This window comes from Pelodiscus sinensis, chromosome 1 (genome assembly GCF_052426305.1).
Source record: "Pelodiscus sinensis isolate ZL-2025 chromosome 1, ASM5242630v1, whole genome shotgun sequence".
NCBI lineage: Eukaryota > Metazoa > Chordata > Testudines > Trionychidae > Pelodiscus > Pelodiscus sinensis.
In genome coordinates, this window is record NC_143052.1 from 273164258 (window position 1) to 273183131 (window position 18874).

Sequence of the window (18874 nt, forward strand, 5' to 3'; positions counted from 1 at the left end):
GTGCAGAGATGGGAACAATTTCTGGAGAAAGGCACAATGAGAATACTGCCTTTGCAAAGCCACGGGGGGATGGGGGGGTGCAGACCAGGGAGACGCAGAGAAAGCCCCAGAGTACACGGGCGGCAGGACCGCGAGGTCCCGCAGTCCGTGTACTCTGGGGCAGCCCCGTTCGTAACTGCGGATCTGACGTAAGTCGGATCCGCGTAAGTCGGGGACTGCCTGTATACTTATGAAAAAAGTGGCTGTGTATGGAGACCACTGTTTTTGCAGCTGGTCATATATAAAAGGTTGAGGAGTGATGATTAGATAACAAGAACTGAGTGTCATTAAATGGTTTGTTTTGCCGATAGGGGAGCTTTTAGTCTGTAAAAACACTAGGATTGATTAATCCTGCTCTGTGATTTCCCTTTCCTTCTGGTTATAAGGCTGAGGGTGTTATTAATTTCACATGTGAGTGGCTTTCTTTTCTGCAAATTGGATTTCATATTTTGACCTTCATTTTGCATTTTTACACTAATTAACTAAGCATATTTGATGTGAAATTAAAGTATGATGTTGAACCACTACAAGAAATTAAGGCTACATGAATGTTTCCAGTCTAAAGGTTTATTTTCAGACACTTCTATATGACATCTCTCACCTTCTTTCTCATCCTGAGAGTAAAAGATTGACGTTGAAAGCCTCAGCAAAAATGGTTCCAACATTTTTGAAAATGAAAGATCTGAAAATAGTTCATTTTTGCCACTATTAAAAAAAGAAAATGCTGCATTTTTTTGAAGTAGCAGTTTGGGGCATGTGGTAAAAGTTTGGCCAGATCTGCTGATATATTATGTTGATGCAATCTGTTGAAAATAGTTGATAAAACAGAGAAGTGTGGCCTTAGAAACTCTGTGCACAGGTCTTCCTTTTTATTATATGAAAATGGAATGTTGGTCAATTATTAGTAAAATACATTGGTAATATGTATCCATATGTTGTACAGAAAATATCATTTAATATGTGAATTCTTCACATCCTGATAACTTTGCAAATGCTATAGATGGATGAGGAAATCTCATGGAATTTAATTTTAATTCAATGTTGTAAATGGAATATGAGCTATATGAAGGTATAAGGAATAAGGCAAAATTCACCAACAATTCTCCTTGTTCTGAGTGTATATATTATAGTATAGCTCAGCATTCTCTTGTGTCTAGGAAATAGTTTTCTGTTTATAAAATAATTTTCTTAAAGCCAAAACCTAGAAAATTAAAAGAATTAGATGGTTGCAAATTAGTCCCGTCAAGTGTCTAGAAATAACAAAGTTAACCATCAGCATTTGTTGGAGAGAGGAATTATTCTGTTTTTCTTTGCTGTATGCAATTAATTGCCCTCTTGTAATTTTAACACTACTTATTATTAAAATGAAACTTTTTGCGATGGTGAGACATAAGAGGTTCAAATTTAAATTTTTAAAACTTCACAAAATGGAAACAAGCTATGTTAGCTTTAAAAATGTAGTTATTCCATAATGCATTTTGACATTTTTTAATTTGGTGTACTGGAAGGCTTTTGTACATTCATAGCTGCATTTCAGTTTCCTAATTCTTATTGTGATATAAGATATTGTGGAAGAGCCAACACTTCCAGATTAAGGAAGTTTTAAAAATACATATAGGCTACGTCTAGACTGGCATGATTTTCCGCAAATGCTTTTAACGGAAAAGTTTTCCGTTAAATGCATTTGCAGAAAAGAGCATCTAGATTGGCACGGACGCTTTTCCACAAAAGCACTTTTTGCAGAAAAGCGTCCGTGCCAATCTAGATGCACTTTTCCGCAAAAAAGCGCCGATCACCATTTTTGCGATTGGGGCTTTTTTTGCGGAAAACAAATCTGAGCTGTCTACACTGGCCTTTTTGTGCAAAAGTTTTGCGCAAAAGGACTTTTGCCCGAATGGGAGCAGCATAGTATTTCCCCCAAAAGCACTGATTTCTTACAGTAGGAAGTCAGTGCTTTTGAGGAAATTCAAGCTGCTAGTGTAGCGGAAATTCAAGCGCTGATTTTCCGGAAAAACTGGCCAGTCTAGACACAGCCATAGACAATATTTCAGAAGGGCAGCACATTCCCTATTATGTTCTATAGTACATCTGCTTTTGACAAACCAGGTCTTAAAATATCAAAATAGTATTGGTACCTTTAAAAATAAAACACCAGAAAAGTGCTTTTCTCTATCTTCATTGAAAAGTAAGAGTTTGTGGAGTCCCTCTTTCAAATATCTTCCTAACTGAAAGCAAGAAAGCAGAGATGAGCAATAAATTATTTCTTTTAAAATAATTCATTAGTTTTAAATAGTAAGACTTCATAAAAAAAGAGATCAATTTTGCCACTTTTACTCAGGTGATATTGGGTATATTAACTAGAATAAGAACTACTAATTTGAATAAAGCTTTGAAAGGACTGAGATAAATATATATAATTCTTGCAAATTGTGTATGTTCTGTTAATGAAACTTCTACTCCTAGCCAATAGGTCACTCAGTGCACTCCTTTCTTTTAAAAAATATCATCATAATTAAATGGTAAAAACTAAACTCTACAACCAGGTGAGGAAAGTATGCAGCTGCCCTTCCTGTCAAGACTTTTGCAGTGTTGTGGTCACTTACTGGTAATGTTACCCTCTTTGAGCTACAAGTAAATACTGTTTTAAATATCATCTGCCCATGCGTTCCAGTTCCAGTTCCACTCCAATTAAAGTCAAGGGTAATCTTTCGGTGGGATTTGGATTAGACATCCATGTTCTCAGAGGGTATGTAGTAGGAACTAGACTGGTGGCACAGCTGCTGCTTCTTACCTTACTTATGACGCATTCCAGTAAGAATGTCTCTGATTTCTCAGTTTACTCGTTATCATTCTTTGTAGAAGCTTTTATAGATATTTCGTGCTGTAAGAATTTGAGAGCTAGGTATCACCTATTGCTTAGCAACAAGCATCCCACTTTCTGTGACTCTTCCTCCTCTTTCATTTTTACTCGAAATAATGAAAATCATATTATGAAGCACTAAGTTTATCTTCAGAAATATTTAGATTGAACTTCAGATAATTTTATGACAGACCATAATAATAATAATAATTATTATTAATAATAATTAATAAAAATCTGCTTATAGGCGCAAAGAAAATTAACCATAACCAAACATTTTAAGAGAAGCTACTATGAAAAGCAATTAAAACTTTTTTGTAAGAACAAACTTAAACTCCATTGTAACAGGCTAGTACTGCAGATATTTCAAGTTTCTCTTCAGTCCCATATAAGATTATAAATGTAAAACATGTAAAGCATATTGGCATTTTAACCTATTTGTTCCCTCTGGCAAAATGTTGTGATCATAGTGGACAAAACAGTGGTTCACAATCTGAATTATAATTGGAAACACTTTTCTGACAGAAGATTTAATGGCAGAGTGGGTTGAATCTTAAGTTTTGACGGGTTTGAATTAGAACAGTGGGAAGACCCTCCTCTGAAATTATTAAAAGATTGCAAATGTTGTGTAGCCCCTGTCTAATACATAACTGTGAACTCTGAAGAATCACTACTCTGCATTCCCCATGAAGCTTTTACATTTAATTGTGAAATAGGAAACCAGTGAAGAGGGCACACCTAGTGGTGTCTAGTACCAATGGTGCTGCTGGAAAGTTGAATTGGGAAGTCCCTTTCTGAAGACCTTTCACATCAGAAAGGAAGAGAGTACCTTGTCTTGGTCTCAAATAACCCGGCTCTCAATCTGATGCTTAGAGCAGCATTGATTGGCTTTGAAGAAGTTGTATTTAACCCACCTCCTCAGGGAGGACTGCTGGGACTCAAGGCATTTGAAGATTGTGAAGAAAGTATACGTGCAAACTTAAGGGACACCAAAGGAAGACAAAATGCTTCCTTTTTATAATAAAATAAATGATTTGACAGAAGAGTCTGGATATTTTTAAAGGTGATTTTTTCTGTCTAGAATGTGGAGTCATTTAAATCCTGATTTAGCAAAGACCTTAAGTGTGTGAGTAGCATATTGCATTTCTATAGCGCAGCTTGAAGGTATGGAGGCATGTGCAACTGAGACAAGGTCATCTTCTGCAAGGATGGGTGGGTGTTAGTTTTCCAGCCAGAAATGATGGAAAGAGTTCAATATGGTTGCTGCCATGGGAGAGCTTAGGGTACGTCTAGACTACATGCCTCTGTCGCCAGAGGCATGTAGATTAGGCTACCAGACATAGGAAAATGAAGCGGCGATTTAAATTATCGCCGCTTCATTTAAATTTACATGGCTGCCGCGCTGAGCCGACAAACAGCTAATCAGCTGTTTGTTGGCTCAGCGCGATAGTCTGGACGCGCGGGTGTCGACATCAAAGGTATTTGTCGACCACCCAGGTAAGCCTCCTGGCGACAGAGGCATGTAGTCTAGATGTACCCTTAGTGTCAACAAGGAATTGCAGGATGGCCCCTAAACTACTGTCTGTATTGTCAGTGACTGTCAGTTGTAGCTCTGTGCCTTCAGCTGAAAGAGACTGGTGTGCAGCTCCCAGATCTTCCAGATGCTTTCTCCTGCTCACCAGTTGTGTTCAGGTTCAGCTTCAGCCAGCTGTCCTACAGGCATGGGCTGATCTCAGCCTTGTTAGTTCTGTGGGAGTAGTAGTGTTTGCAGTGAAGAAAAGACAGATATTTGTCAGCTGCATAACACCCCCCACCCCCACCCCCAAAAAAACCCCAAAACCACCAGGAAAAAATTCTGTTGAAGAAAAATGGAATATGAGCTATATAAGGGAAAAAAAGGGGGGGGGGGAGAGACCAAAGTTGTTGAGGAAAAAAAAAGGCCTCCAAGACTTATTAAGAAAAAAAAATTAAAATAAAACAGCCTTAAAACAGCATATCCCCTTTAAGAGTGAGTGCAGGGATAGGAACAGGGGAGCGGTTGAGCACTAAGACCCAATGCTTCCCCTTGGTTGGCAGCCATTTTGTGCTGGCAGCCTTGCAGAACCAGGTAAACATGGGGGCTGGGATCAGGGGGCTGGGGATGTTGGGAGCTGGGCGGGGGCTCAGGGTGGGGAGGAGACCAGGCGCTAAGTGTTTGTAGGGTTGCCAGGTGTCTGTCATTTTCGCCTTCTGGCCAGGGAAAAATAAAAAAATACCGGACATTTTAGGTGTCCGTTATTCTCTGAATTTTTTTACCGGATAGGAGGCGAAAATACCGGACTGTCCGGGTGAATATCGGACACCTGGCAACACTAGGCTTATTTGCCCAAATCCTTGAAAGGAATTTAACACAGGAATAAACCAATAATTGTGCCAGTGAACATTTCTAAATTAATTTATAAAATACTGTATAAATATCATATTTCCAGTATATTAATTATTTGTGACTTGGTTTGCCTCTTCAATGTCCCCTCATGCCCATTAGGGCATGGCTTACTCAGGTGCTGTTGGTAGGTGGTTATTGCTTGTGAGGGCTGAAGTTTTGGTGCTTTAGCTCAGCGGCCAAATCATACTTCAAGTTTACCATACCCAGAGAGTATTAAGGTACAAAAAAAGTATAAACAATGCAGCCCAAAACAGGTCATTTGATGGATCTTCCTGTTCTAAATTAATAGAGATTGCCTATCTCTTAGAACTGGAAGGGACCTTGAAAGATCAACCAGTCCAGTCCCCTGCCCTCATAGTAGGGCCAAGTACCATCTCTGACAAATTTTTGCCCCGAATGGCCTCTGCAAAGATTGAACTCACCACCCTAGCTTTAGCAGGCCAATGCTCAAACCACTGAGTTATCCCTCCCCAACTGAAGTCAAGTTTTAGTCAGGGCTTGTCTTTAAGCAGTCTGTCCTTTAATTGGCTTGTCTTGACTGTCAGGCTCTCACCCTCTGGTTTGCCATCAGGCTTCTCTCACATTTTGAGACATGGAGCTGTGCCCTCCTTCCTGGTCAACCCAGAACTGGGGTTTCTTCCTTTTTAAGTCTTCTTTCTATACCTGACATCTGCTGCAGATGCAGGTGGTAGGCTCAGATGGGTCTGCAGATCTTGTGACTACTGTCTTTGCCATTGTGAGGCCTATAACTGCATTATCAACTTCTTTTTTATATTATTTATACTTTTTTAAAAAAGCATTATAAAAGTAGGAAGATAAACAAAGCATATATATTATGTTCATTCAAAGTCTGGATATTAAGATCCACCTGAGATCCCATTGCTGAATCTCACCCAGTACATATTTTCCATTTCCTCTCAGTAATGTTTTGTAAATCACTGAGGGTGTCAGACAGACTAGGAATTCTTTAGTATTGCTTTGTGACTCACAAGAACTCACATGAGTTTGACATTTCAATTCCTGATGATTTACTGCTGGTGGGAAAATGAGTCTATGGCAAATATGTGATAGCGTTGGTGAATGTTTACAAGTTTTTAAAATCCTGAAACCCTCATTTTTACGATGGCTAGGTTTTGGTTGGAAAGGGACACAACTCTGTGTTTGCTTTCTGCCAGTTCTTACCAGACTGAGGACTTGTCTTAAGTGCAAACTTAGGTTGACATAAACCACATTAAGTCAATCTATTTGTGTGTCTGTTAACACTTATATTTGTTGTCAGCCAATGCAAACTCTCCATTACATCGTAACAGTAGCACCCAGCTCCACAAACCACATTGAGCAATGGTTGATTTACTGAGGCCGCTATAGTGTGAGTATAGATGCTGCATTACCTGTGTTGACTCTCACAGTCTTCCAGCAGGTGGTCACCATTGTTAATTCCATTCATTATGGGTAATAGATACCGGAAGACACTCTTTTCCCCTTTAAAACCTGACACATTTTTAAAGGCCTTTTCCTGGTTGTTCATCTTGGCAAGTCCAACTGTAGCAGCTCCCCGTTGTCACGTTCAGCTGCTCAATTAACCATGCTGGCTATGCTCCTCAGACACATTGGTGTTGACAGCAGATTTTGAATTTCCTGGGAAAGTGGGAAGAAAGTTTTTTTTTTTTCAAGGACAGTTACAGACCAGCTGCAGAAATGTGGATATCAGACTAGACTGGAAATACAGGAGGAGGGGTATGACAGGAAGCAGCAGCAGTGCTGCCTGAAAGAAGAGGAATAGCAGCAGGTAGTTCAGAAGGCCAAAGAGGGCAACAATCAATCCGGTGCCAAGATGCAGACCTGCCTCTTTCAGAAAGTGCTGTATGCCATGTCATCTGCACATATTATAGATACCTCTGAGAAACTCAAATCAAAAGCCCTTGACATGAACAAGGATGGAGGTGGAGGATAGGGGACGTGTGACTGGGGTGATTCTTTATGCTTTCAGCTAGAACATGTTTGAGACCTCATGACAGTACAGTCAGTCCCAGTAGTTGAGCATGGGCAGTCCCGAACAGGGTAAGGGACATCTGGTAAGTATCTTAAGTTCATTTCCCATTATAGTGATGGCATCCCCAACTTATCAGGACGTAGCTATCAACATTTCATTAAAACACAACTAAGTGAGGTAGAGTTGTTATTTACTTTTCATTCCCCTTGTAGAGTTAGGCCAGGGTGTCCATGTGGAACAGTTTGTTCATATGCAGAGAGATGTCTCTCAAATCCTCTTGGAAGTTCTTGATGAAACTACCATGGAAGTACCTGCAATTTTCTCCCAAAGGTTTCTAGGTATGGCAGCCTTATGTCTTCCTCCACAGTAGAACACTTTTCTTCCAATGCCAGTCTGCTGTAACTTTGGAGGCACATTGCAGGAAACAGTGTAGCAGCATAGGGTCCTGGGTGACTTTGAGGCACCAGCAGCAACTGCGCTTTCTATGCCTCTGTTACCTTCAGGCATAGATACCAGCTAAAATTATCACCAGCTATTCAAAATGGTACTCTATTCAGTGCCACTGTCCTATGAGTATAAAGACAGTGGTATCTCTTTGTGTTTTATCTGCATTCATGGCCACTGCAGTCTTGAGGTGTTTCCCTTTATACCTGTGGAATATGTGACAAAGAAGAAGATGAGAAAAAAAGGGCCTTGGATGATTGAGATGCTAAAGGAGCACTCAAGGATGATAAAGTCATTGCAGAGAAGCTAAATGAATTTGTCACTCCAGCTTCATGGCTGAGAATATTGGGAGATCCCCAGACCAGAGCCATTCTTTTTAAGTGACAGATCTGAGGAATTATCCCTGACTGAGGTGACATTAGAAAAGGTTTGGAAATAAACTGATAAACTTAACAGTAACAAGTCACTGGGATCAGATGGCATTCACCCAAGAGTTCTGAAAGAGCTCAAATGTGAAATGACAAAACTATTAACTGTGGTTTGTAACCTATCCTTTAAATCTGCTTCTGTACCTAATCACTGGAAGATAGCTAATGTGACACCAATATTTAAAAAGGGCTCTAGAGGGGATGCAGGGAATTACAGACTGGTAAGTCTAACATCAGTACTGGGCAAATTAGTTGAAACTATAGTAAAGAATAAAATTGTCAGACACATAGATGAACATAATTTCTTGGGGGGAAGTCAACATGGTTTCTGTAAAGGGGAATCATCTCTTACTAAGCTACTAGAGTTCTTTGAGGGGGGTCAACAAACATGTGGACAAGGGGGATCCAGTGGATATAGTATATTTAGATTTCCAGAAAGCCTTTGACCAGGTCCCTCACCAAAGGCTCTTAAGTAAAGTAAGTTGTCAAGGGATAAGAGAGAAGGTCCTTTCATGGATTGATAACTGGTAAAAAGACAGGAAACAAAGGGTAGGAATAAATGGTAAGTTTTCAGAGTGGAAAGAGGTATCTAGTGGTGTCCCCAAGGGTCTGTCCTGGGACCAATCTTATACAATTTATTTATAAATGATCTGAAGAAAGGGGTAAGCAATGAGGTCGTAAAATTTGCAGATGATACCAAACTGCTCAAGATAGTTAAGACCAAAGCAGACTGTGAAGGGCTTCAAAAAGATCTCACCAAACTAAGTGATTGGGCAACAAAATGGCAAATGAAATTTAATGTTGATAAATGAAAAGTAATGCACATTGGAAAAATAATCCCAACTATACATACAATATGATAGTTACTAATTTAGCTACAGCTACTTGGGAGAAAGATCTTAGACTCATTGTGGATAGTTCTCTGAAAACATCCACTCAGTGTGCAGCAGCAGTCAAAAAAGCAAATGGAATGTTAGTAATCATGAAAAAAGTGATAGAGAATAAGACAGAGCCTCTATATAAAACCATGATATGCTCACATCTTGAATATTGCATATAGATGTGGTTGCCTCATCTCAAAAAAGATATATTGGCATTGGAAAAGGTTCAGAAAAGGGCAACAAAAATTATTAGGGGCTTGGGACGGGTCCTATTTGAAGGGAGATTAAAAAGATTTGGACTTTTCAGTTTAGAAAAGAGGAGACTAAGGAGGGATATGACAGAGGTCAATAAAATCGTGACTGGTGTGGAAAAAGTGAATAAGGAAAAGGTATTTACTTATTCCCACAATATAAGAACTAAGGATCACCAAATGAAATTAATAGGCAGCAGGTTTAAAACAAACAAAAGGAAGTTTTTCTTCTCTCAGCACATCGTGAACCTGTGGAACTCCTTGCTAGAGAATGTTGTGAAGACTGGGACTTTAACAGGGTTCAAAAAAGAGCTTCTAACCATTAGAGGAGTGAGGTTCTGGAACAGCCTTCCAAGGGAAGTAGTGGGGGCAAAAGATCTATCTGGTTTCAAGATTAAATTAGATGGATTTATGAAGGGGATGGTTTGATGAGATAACATGATCTTGGTAACTAATTGACCATTCATTATCAGTGGGAAATAGGTCAATGGAGGGATGATAGGAGTTACTATAGAGAACTTTCTGGGTGTCTGGCTGAGGAGTCTTGCCCACATGCTCAGGGTTTAGCTGATCGCCATATTTGGGGTCGGGAAGGAATTTTCCTCCAGGGTAGATTGGCAGAGGCCCTGGAGGTTTTTTGCCTTCCTCTGTAGCATGGGGTACAGATCACAGCTAGAGGATTCTCTGCATCTTGGGGTCTTCAAAGTATTTGAAGGCTTCAGTATCTGAGAGATAGGTGAGAGGATTATTCTAGGAGGGGTGGGTGAGATTTTGTGGCATGCACTGTGCAGGGGGTCAGACTAGATGATCATAATGGTCCCTTATGACCTTAAAGTCTATGAGTCTATGAGCTAGATAGATTCATGAAGGTTAGGTCGATTGATGGCTAGAAGCCAGGATGGGTATGAATGGTGTCCCTAACCGCTGTTTGTCTGGAAATGGATAACAGGAGAGTGCTCATGTGAGGATTAACTGTTGAGTTTCTTCCTTCTGAACCTTCTGAGGCATTGGCCTCTGTCAGCAGACAGGATACTTGGCTAAATGGATCTTTGGTCTGACCCCGTATGGCCATTTTTATGTTCTTATGACATGTTCAGTGAGATCCTGCAACCATTGTATCAAACCATGCAAAAAGAGGTCAGAAGAGGAATATTACAGATTTCATGGAGAGGAAAAGAGCCAAAAGGCCCAGGAGTCCCAGCAGGAAAAGGAGAGGGAGGTGCATCAGGACATAATGTTGCTTCTCTTGTGGACCTACAAGTTCAACAATCTGGTGCTTGCCTCTATTTGGAAGCCATAGAGTACTTGAGTACAATACCTTCCTACTACACCATTTACATTTCATGTAGTATTAGGCACTGCATCCCTATTCTTTCCACTCTACACTGAAGAACATTAAGGGCAACAACAGCTTCATGCACACTAACCTTTCAGAGCCACAGCTGATATATATGTAGCTAAAATAGACATTAATGTTCCTTCCTCTTCTTTAACCTCTATTCTGTAAGTTTTAATTATTTGCTTTTAAATTGCACAGAAATTCTTGAGGTGTTTTTGTCATTAATTGAAACTGTATTGTTTTGTAAATAGTTCATATTTATTGATTCCCAACCTATACTGCATAATGTCTGGTGATAGTGAAAGTACCCATTTACCCATTAACTTGTTGTATACTGTGACGGAATTGATTTTAGCAGTGACAAACACAAGTGTAATAACTATAAATGTATAGGGAGCAACAACTGATTGGTGCATTGTCAGCATTATATTCATAGATGTGCACCAAGCATCATGTAATTCCTAACAGGTCCTTAAATTGTAAGGTTAAGTGTAACACAGTAAAGCATACAGCATTATTTCTCACTGTTAAAGTGCTCTTTCAGTGCCTCCCTAAGCTGAATAGCTCCATGAGCTCTTCTGAAGCCTACATGCTGGCTATTTAATTCCTCCTCCACCTCAGTGGCAACTGTCCCCTTTTTCTTTGCATATGTTGTGTAGAATGCAGCAGGCAGCTATAACTGTAGTGATATTTTTGTTATTGAGATTGAGTCTGGTGGGTAAACATCAGCAAACTTTCACTCTACCAAAAGACCATCAGCTGTCATTCTGCTGAGATGTTAATCAAATCTTTCTTTGGTGCTGTCAAGATGGTCAGCATGCAGCTTCATGGACTATAGAGTAAGGGCTAATGCCAGGACCACTAGTGGCATTTCAACAATCAGCATCATCAGCATCATCGACAACCATGGGCTCAACACCCGTTGGTGTCTGATGCCTCCCTCACTATTTCCTTCCATCTTTCCCTGTCCAGTGCAGAGTGGCTTAGTTTCTGTAAACTAGCTCTGCATCAATCTACTATACCATCTACTCATTCTCTGTGGGGTATGCCTATCCTATTTGGATCATCCATTAAGCTGAATACCAAGGTCTTAACTTTTCCCTTGTTGTTCATTCTGCAAATATGCCCGAATAGCTGTAACTTCTGTTGTATAACCTTCTGCAGTAGGTTCTCTTTCGGCTGTATCTTCCTATATAATTCCTTGTTGGTGACCTTCTGCATCCATCCTATTCTCAGGATCTTTCTATAAAAACTCATCTCAAATGCCAATATCCTTCTCTTCGAAACTTTCATTATCACCCATGTCTCACATCCGTACAACATGCTGCTAAATGCACACGTTTTCAAGACACTCAGCTTCATTCCTAAGCTAATTGCTTTATTTTTCCAGATCTTATCCATCACCTTCAAACTCACTTTTGCTTTCACTATTCTAGTCACTATTTCCCAATCGTTAATACATTGGCTAGGGGGAAAAGTACCAGGTTGTAGCTTTCTGAACAGTCTTGTGTTCATAAGATGTGACTGGCAAATTCCTAATGATCTGCCAGTGCTTGCATAACTATAAAAAATAGCCCTTTCAGTTTGATGTATTCTCTGGCAAAGCTGTGTTGATGCTACAACCTGGTACTTTCCCCCCTAGCATTTTCTTGCACCAGCACAGTTCCATTGCTACAGATCCATCCATTGTGTCCTGCACATTGCTGAGGGTCATGGTCCTGCATAGCAGCAGACCACTTATGACACTGGACACCTACATGGCAGTTGCACCTACAGTGGATTTTCCAATTCCAATTTCTCACTGACCGGTACCAGTCTAGCATTGCAAGTTTCCAGAGAGCAATCACCACTCCTCTGTCAGTGCAGGTCTTATTCTGGTATGTCTGCAGTGCAGGGCTGGGTGCACTCTGCACATAAATATAGGAGTGTGGCCTTGTACATCCAAAAGTTCTGCAGCTGTTGCGCCTCACCCCAAGCCTGTGTTATGACATGTTCCCACCAGTCAGTACTTGTTTCTTTGGCACATAACCAGCCCATTTGCAGCTACTCCATGAATGCCACCAGTAATATGCCCTCCAGGAAATCATTGTGTTCCCCCATGATTCTTCTTGTGGCTCTGCAGATATCATAGCTGCGTGCATCTTATTCTTGAAGACTTACGACAGTAGCCTCTGAGCTTCCTTTAGAGATATTGGAAGCCGTTTGTAGGTGGAATTTTCAAAATAAGCACAAAAATTATGTGATAGAGGATGTCATTGGAGAAAGTTGCTTGATGGGAACTTGACCTCACAGTCCCTGCCACCCCTTTTGCTACTTGATTCTGTCTCACCTTGCTTTGCCAACACTTCCCTCAAAACAGTTGCACACTGTGTTAGCTGCATTGAAACAAGCACTCCTGGTGAATATATATAGTGTCGACTCTGGCACACAAGTGATACGCTAACTGCTGCAACTTTGTGCCAATGTAACTTGAATCAGCAAAAGATTGTAGTGTGGAGCTAGCCTAAGATTGACACCTCATGTTTATTAGAAACTTTGCTCTGTGATTACATAGAAAGCCTTCAGTCATTTAAGAGTCTTGGATCAAACAAATGTGCCATTCTCTTTTCCAGTCCTCTAATCTTGTGCCGTAGGATTTTTACTTGTACTAAAAAAGCATTTTTGCAAAATGATACTGGTTGTAAGTCTTCCTATTTGGACTTTTCACATCATGATCAATTTACTACTTAAAACAAGTAATTCATAACAGCTTTCTTTAAATGTGGAAGAATAAATTCTCTTAAAAAAAATCCACGGTGTGTCTCTTGGTGGCTATTTAATTGACTAAAGGAATGTAGTTGGGATTTGTAAGTGGTATGATTTTTTGGTTAGTATTTCAAAATGACTTTATCTACATTGCACACTAACCTGGCCTTGTAGATTTAGGGATTCCAAGCCCTTATTTGATCATCTACCTTACATTGTAAATAAGATTGCCAGATGGTTTCAACAAAAATACTGGACACACTTGACATTACATCACAATCTACATTACATCTTATTTAGAAAATACTGGACATTTATATTTTCTCATTTATATTTTTTCAATTTGTTTCCCGAACAGAAAGCTCAAATATTTGACTGTCCAGTTCAAAGCCAGACACTTGGCAACCCTAATTGTAAACCTGCGTTTGCAATTGTCAGACCTGGGTCTCACAGCCATGCTAATGTATCCATACTGCACTTGGCAGACATTCTGACTCATGTTTGTGATCAGCTTTGTCCACATGGCAATACAACAGTGCTTGGGCCTAAGTCATAATGGGACTGGGTCTCTGGCCCTTTCCCCTCCCACCAGGAAGGTCCTCAGGTCAGGTCCTAGTGGTTGCTAATCTGAGTTAAATTGATTTGTGTGTACATGGAAGAGGGGTTAGAACTCAAACCTGAGTCAGAGCCCAGGGTGAGTAAGCAGTGTAGACATACCACCAGTGACTTTGAAATTGCAATTTGATCCATAGCTTTCTACCTCCAATTCAAATCCAGCCCAAGTCAGAAGTGATTAACATTTTTATCTTTAGATAGCTTTGTCATGGCCTGTGTGAATTGTAGTGGTGGTGGTGTCTCTACATTGCAACTGATGCTATTTGCAACTGATGCCACCCATCTGGTTGGACAGTCCAAGGATTGAATATGTCCTGGAGAATTAATTCCCTTCTCATCCCTGAAAGTGAATTATGTGATGAGCAGCCATAGGTTAGTGTTGCAGGAAACCTGATTGCTGGTATTTGTGATGTACTTACTTTGTGTATTGAGAACTTGGGCCAACTAAGAAAATTTTCATGAGCCTTCAATCTCACATACAAAGAGGATGAAAAAAGGCTGGCATTCTAAAGGTGAAAGGGAACTAACAATTCAGTGCTCAGTAAATTGAGTAAACATGTAGAGGGGAAGATATAAGCAGTACCAATCATTCATCATTGTTAATGAAGTAGTCGTTTCACCGGGAGGGCCATTGTACACGATTTAATAATGTAAAACAAATGCAGCTATGATTAGTAAGATAGTGACACTTAAGCAGTTTTGAAACACACATCCCTATTCTCATTATTACTGTAGCCACAGTGAGCTAATAGGACTTCCAGCATTCACTGGTAACATGAAGCTGAGTTGCGCTGTAGGATGTTTGTGTAGAGAAATAACTGATGAGAAAATATAGAGAACTGGAAACAATTACAGGTCAAAGGAGCTTTCCTTTTCAGGGACACCCTATGGAGTTTTGAATCACTGTTACATTTAACTTAACAGTTTTGTGACTGAATTCTTTCATAGTCAGGTTAGATAAGCATACCATGTGTATACATTTAGGACACAGGAAACCTGGCTTGAGTGTCCAGTATTTGGATATTGGCACAGAAAGGGGGCTTCTAGGAAGTCAAAGACATCTCCCTACAGAGTGCAATTAAAAAAATGTGGATACTGTCCAATGCTCCCTGGCTCAGTCATAAGCCAAAGAAAATTTGCCTCGTGAAATGGAAATTCTGAAGCAATTCAAATAATGCCAAAGGAAATTAAACAAAAAAAGGCACTCTCCAAGATGGGGCAAGTACTATGCAAAAGTTAGAACACTCCAAGCCTATAGAATTTAATTACTTTTAGTGAGGTCAATGTTTCTAGGGAATTTTTAACCATTTGTGACTCATAATAGTGTTAATTTGGAATTTATTTTATTTCTAAGAAAATATTGGATTAAACGTTAATAATAAAGATATATGGATTTGGTGCTTACGTACTGGGATGTTAATGTATTTCATTAATATTTACTACCTCTGTATCTTTTCCATATTCTCCTATTGTTTTAAAGGTAAAAGGCTGCTCAGAATGTTTAAACCTAATAACTATGTTAATGAATGCATAGCAGAAATGAAAAAATGATTACGGCTTAAAAATGAACAGGTTATATGTTCACTATATGAGAGAGAGCCTCAATCTGAAAACAAATCAAATTGTAACAGATTGTTTAAAATAGATCCTTGACAAAAGACTTAATCTTAAATTCATACAGTTTACTTTATTAAAGGAGACATATATAAGTGGAAGTCCATTCCGGTTATATGCATGCAGTGTAGCATGAGGTTTAAGGTGTAGTGTTAAGTAATTAACAATTGCAGTTTTGGCCTCTTTTTAAAAAGTTTTTTAAGGCTTTACAGACATTGGAATATACTTTTTGTAAAAAATCTATTGGATTTTTGTATTCTTTCTAATCTCAAGAAGCTAAGAAAATAAAAGTATTTTGTTTGTTTTTTTCTGTCTTGTAGTTTCCCCCCACAGCTTAATGCTGAGCTATGAGAAAAATTTGCCATATGTATAACTACAATCATTTTAAAATATGTATTCAAATAATTATATCTGAAAGTCTTGCTTAGTTGTGTTCCCTTTCTAAGTTCTGTTTTCATTCCTTATTCTAGTGAATGAGTTTACTAGCAAGAACATTTGCCTAAAATATCAAATATTAATAAAACCTTATAGACTATTTATAGAAAATATTTTTGAAACAAAATGGTGAATATTTAAAATGGACATATGCTAAAGAGTTACTCCATTCACTCATGAAGTACAAATATATTGTGATTCATTGTCAGTACAAAAAACCTCAATTTTTGAATACTCAAGTAATTGCGTGGAATTGAATACGCAGAAAAATATTGACTAAAACATCAATTAACAGAAAAGTATGAGACACAACTTAGTATTTGATATATTCTGTTTAATTTAAATTACTGAAAAACTCAGTGCTCTTCCAGCACCTACAAGACCACAGAGTAAATCCCTGTACTTTTGCACAGTTATGCATTAAAAATTGTGAAACAAATTTTTTTGAGGAAGTTACTTCTCTTCAGTGCCCATTTCCTAATTAATTCAAAATTATTGATTTTTTTCAGGATTGAAGTGGATCTAGGAATGAATGGATGACTGAATTTTCATATGAAGAGGAAAGCCATAAAAGTTGGTTGACAATTTTACAACAATATGCATTATAAATATTGCAGGTAGCAATAAAATATATATTCTTTAAGGGTACGTCTACACTAGCCCCCTAGTTCGAACTAGAGAGGCTAATGAGGGTGACCAAAATTGCAAATGAAGAGCGGGATTTAAATATCCCATGCTTCATTAGCATGTTCTCAGGCGATCGCCATTTTGGAAATTGACTAGCCCGGAGTAACTGACTGCGTCTTCACGCAGCAGTGAAACGGGAGTTCAAAGTAACCCCTTAACTTGAATTAGCTGTTACTCTTCATGGAATGAGGTTTAACAGCTAATTCGAGTTAAGGGGTTACTTCGAACTCTCGTTTCACTGCCGCGTGTAGATGTGGGCAGTTACTCCGGGCTAGTCAATTTCCAAAATGGTGACCGTCCGGGAACATGCTAATGAAGCGTGGGATAATAATTTTTCTGAACTTCATGTTCACATTATATGTCAGACAAGGTTCAGTTGACAATTTATACAGGGTTTAATAATATACTTTCTGATGCTGTTTAAAAAGCTATCAAAAGAAAACAGAAAACTAACGGAAATTATTTAGGTCGGAATACTTATTTTTATTTGAAAAGTATGCTTTGAGACAAATTCTGTGCTGGCTTAAGTCCCGTGCAATTCCATTGATGTCAGAAAGGTTGAATGTCACAAAATTGTAGGGTGTTTCTTCTTGACATGCAGTAATTGTTAAATGGAGGATGCTAGTTATGCAGTTTAATGCATTATTGGTTGAATGCAATGATGTGTTGGATAAATGCCAAACTGATGAATGCAATACGAGAAACAACAGAATAGGATATCTTTATTAGATATTTGGTGCTTTCTGATCTTTCTCTGAATTATCAACTTTTAAGAGTGATTCGACAGCATCATTTCCTCATGGTTATAAGGGAACAGGCACTTTGGGTCCTCAGTATTACACTGTCTTTAATTTAATGCTTTATAAAATTATTAATACGAGTATATTTTGGAATCTGCCTTTGTCCTCTGAACTAATAGCTACTAATGCTTAGACTTTAGCTGTGATGCTACTTCAACCAATATCCCTTCCAGTCTGCACCACATATTTACTTTGTTTCCTTGTCTGCAACTAGTAAATTAATTATAATGGCAAATACAAGGAGCAGCATCAAGATATGGGTTACTGAAACTCACTTAAGCAGTGCCTTCTGAAAGACCTTATGATCACTGTCAACAAGTGTAAAAAGATTTAAGCAAAGATTTCCTCATCATTCTTAGACATTCCATTCACGGAAACAAAACTAAGCTTTTTCCTGGAAATGCAATACCTTTTGGAAGCAGTAGTTTTTATTCTATGCATTGTCCCAACTGTGTTTCACCATACCAATGAGATTAGTCATCTCCTGAGGTCCTTAGGCTAAGGAAGCTAATTTACCTAGACAGACAAGGTGAGTGAGGTAATATCTTTTATTGGTGTAACTTCAGTTGCTGACACAAGCATTTGAGCTACACAGAGCTCTTCTTCAGGTCTAGGAAAGGTACTTAAAGTATGAAGTGGCCACTTGACCTTAATAGTCCCTTAGAATATTCATTAACTACTTATGCTAAATTGCATGTTCAGTCTTGTATTTAGCTGTGACAATCTGATCCGAAGAAGAGTTCTGTGTAGCTTGAAAGCCTGTTTCTGTTACCAGCTGAAGTTGCTCCAATAAAAGATATTACCTCATCCCCCTTGTCACTCTAGTATCTTTGGTCTGACACAGCTATAGCACCGCATATTTACTTAAGAGAGTATTTTGATTGTAAGAACTACAGAATGGCTCAAAAGCTTCCTGTTTTGGCAATAATCCACTTGAAGTTTTTAGCAGGCACAGAAAAGACTGTTGTGATTTCTTTTCTGTTGAGACTTTCTAGTAATTACCACAGATGGTAAGGTTCTCATCTTAAACATACCATGATTCAAGAGATTACTATTGGTTCAATACCACTTGGTACCATCGTGCTTGGTGTTGTGCAAAACTGGGCCAGCAGGTGATGCGTGCAGCCTCTGTAATCTATAGTAGGGGTGAGCAATAATTTTTAATGGGGGGTGTAAAGGGGTGAACACTGCTGGAGCGCTAAAGAGTTGCCTACTTAGGGTCACGGTGTCACCAGCTCCTACTGCGGCTGTCCTCAGCCGCCTTCCCTAGCCCCCTGTGGGCTCCGCCCTCTTTTCCCTCCTCTGGTGCCCCTGCTGT

At 39.1% G+C, this 18874-nt stretch overlaps 1 protein-coding gene across 6 annotated transcripts in view; it reads left to right on the top strand.

Annotated features, from left to right (window-relative positions):
• KLF12 (KLF transcription factor 12) overlaps positions 1 to 18874 on the top strand; it is a 377983-nt gene that overhangs the window by 97880 nt on the left and 261229 nt on the right. For 4 of the 6 annotated variants that reach the window (XM_075918893.2, XM_006129058.5, XM_006129061.5 and 1 more), the window contains exon 2: positions 16579 to 16642. The exons of 1 other annotated variant lie outside the window; for it this stretch is intronic. In XM_075918893.2, the coding sequence (XP_075775008.1) occupies positions 16622 to 16642 (21 nt within the window). In that variant the 5' untranslated portion in view covers positions 16579 to 16621. Of the gene's footprint in view, positions 1 to 16578; positions 16687 to 18874 lie in introns of those variants that run through there. One more of the 6 variants, XM_075918895.2, reaches the window with a different exon arrangement.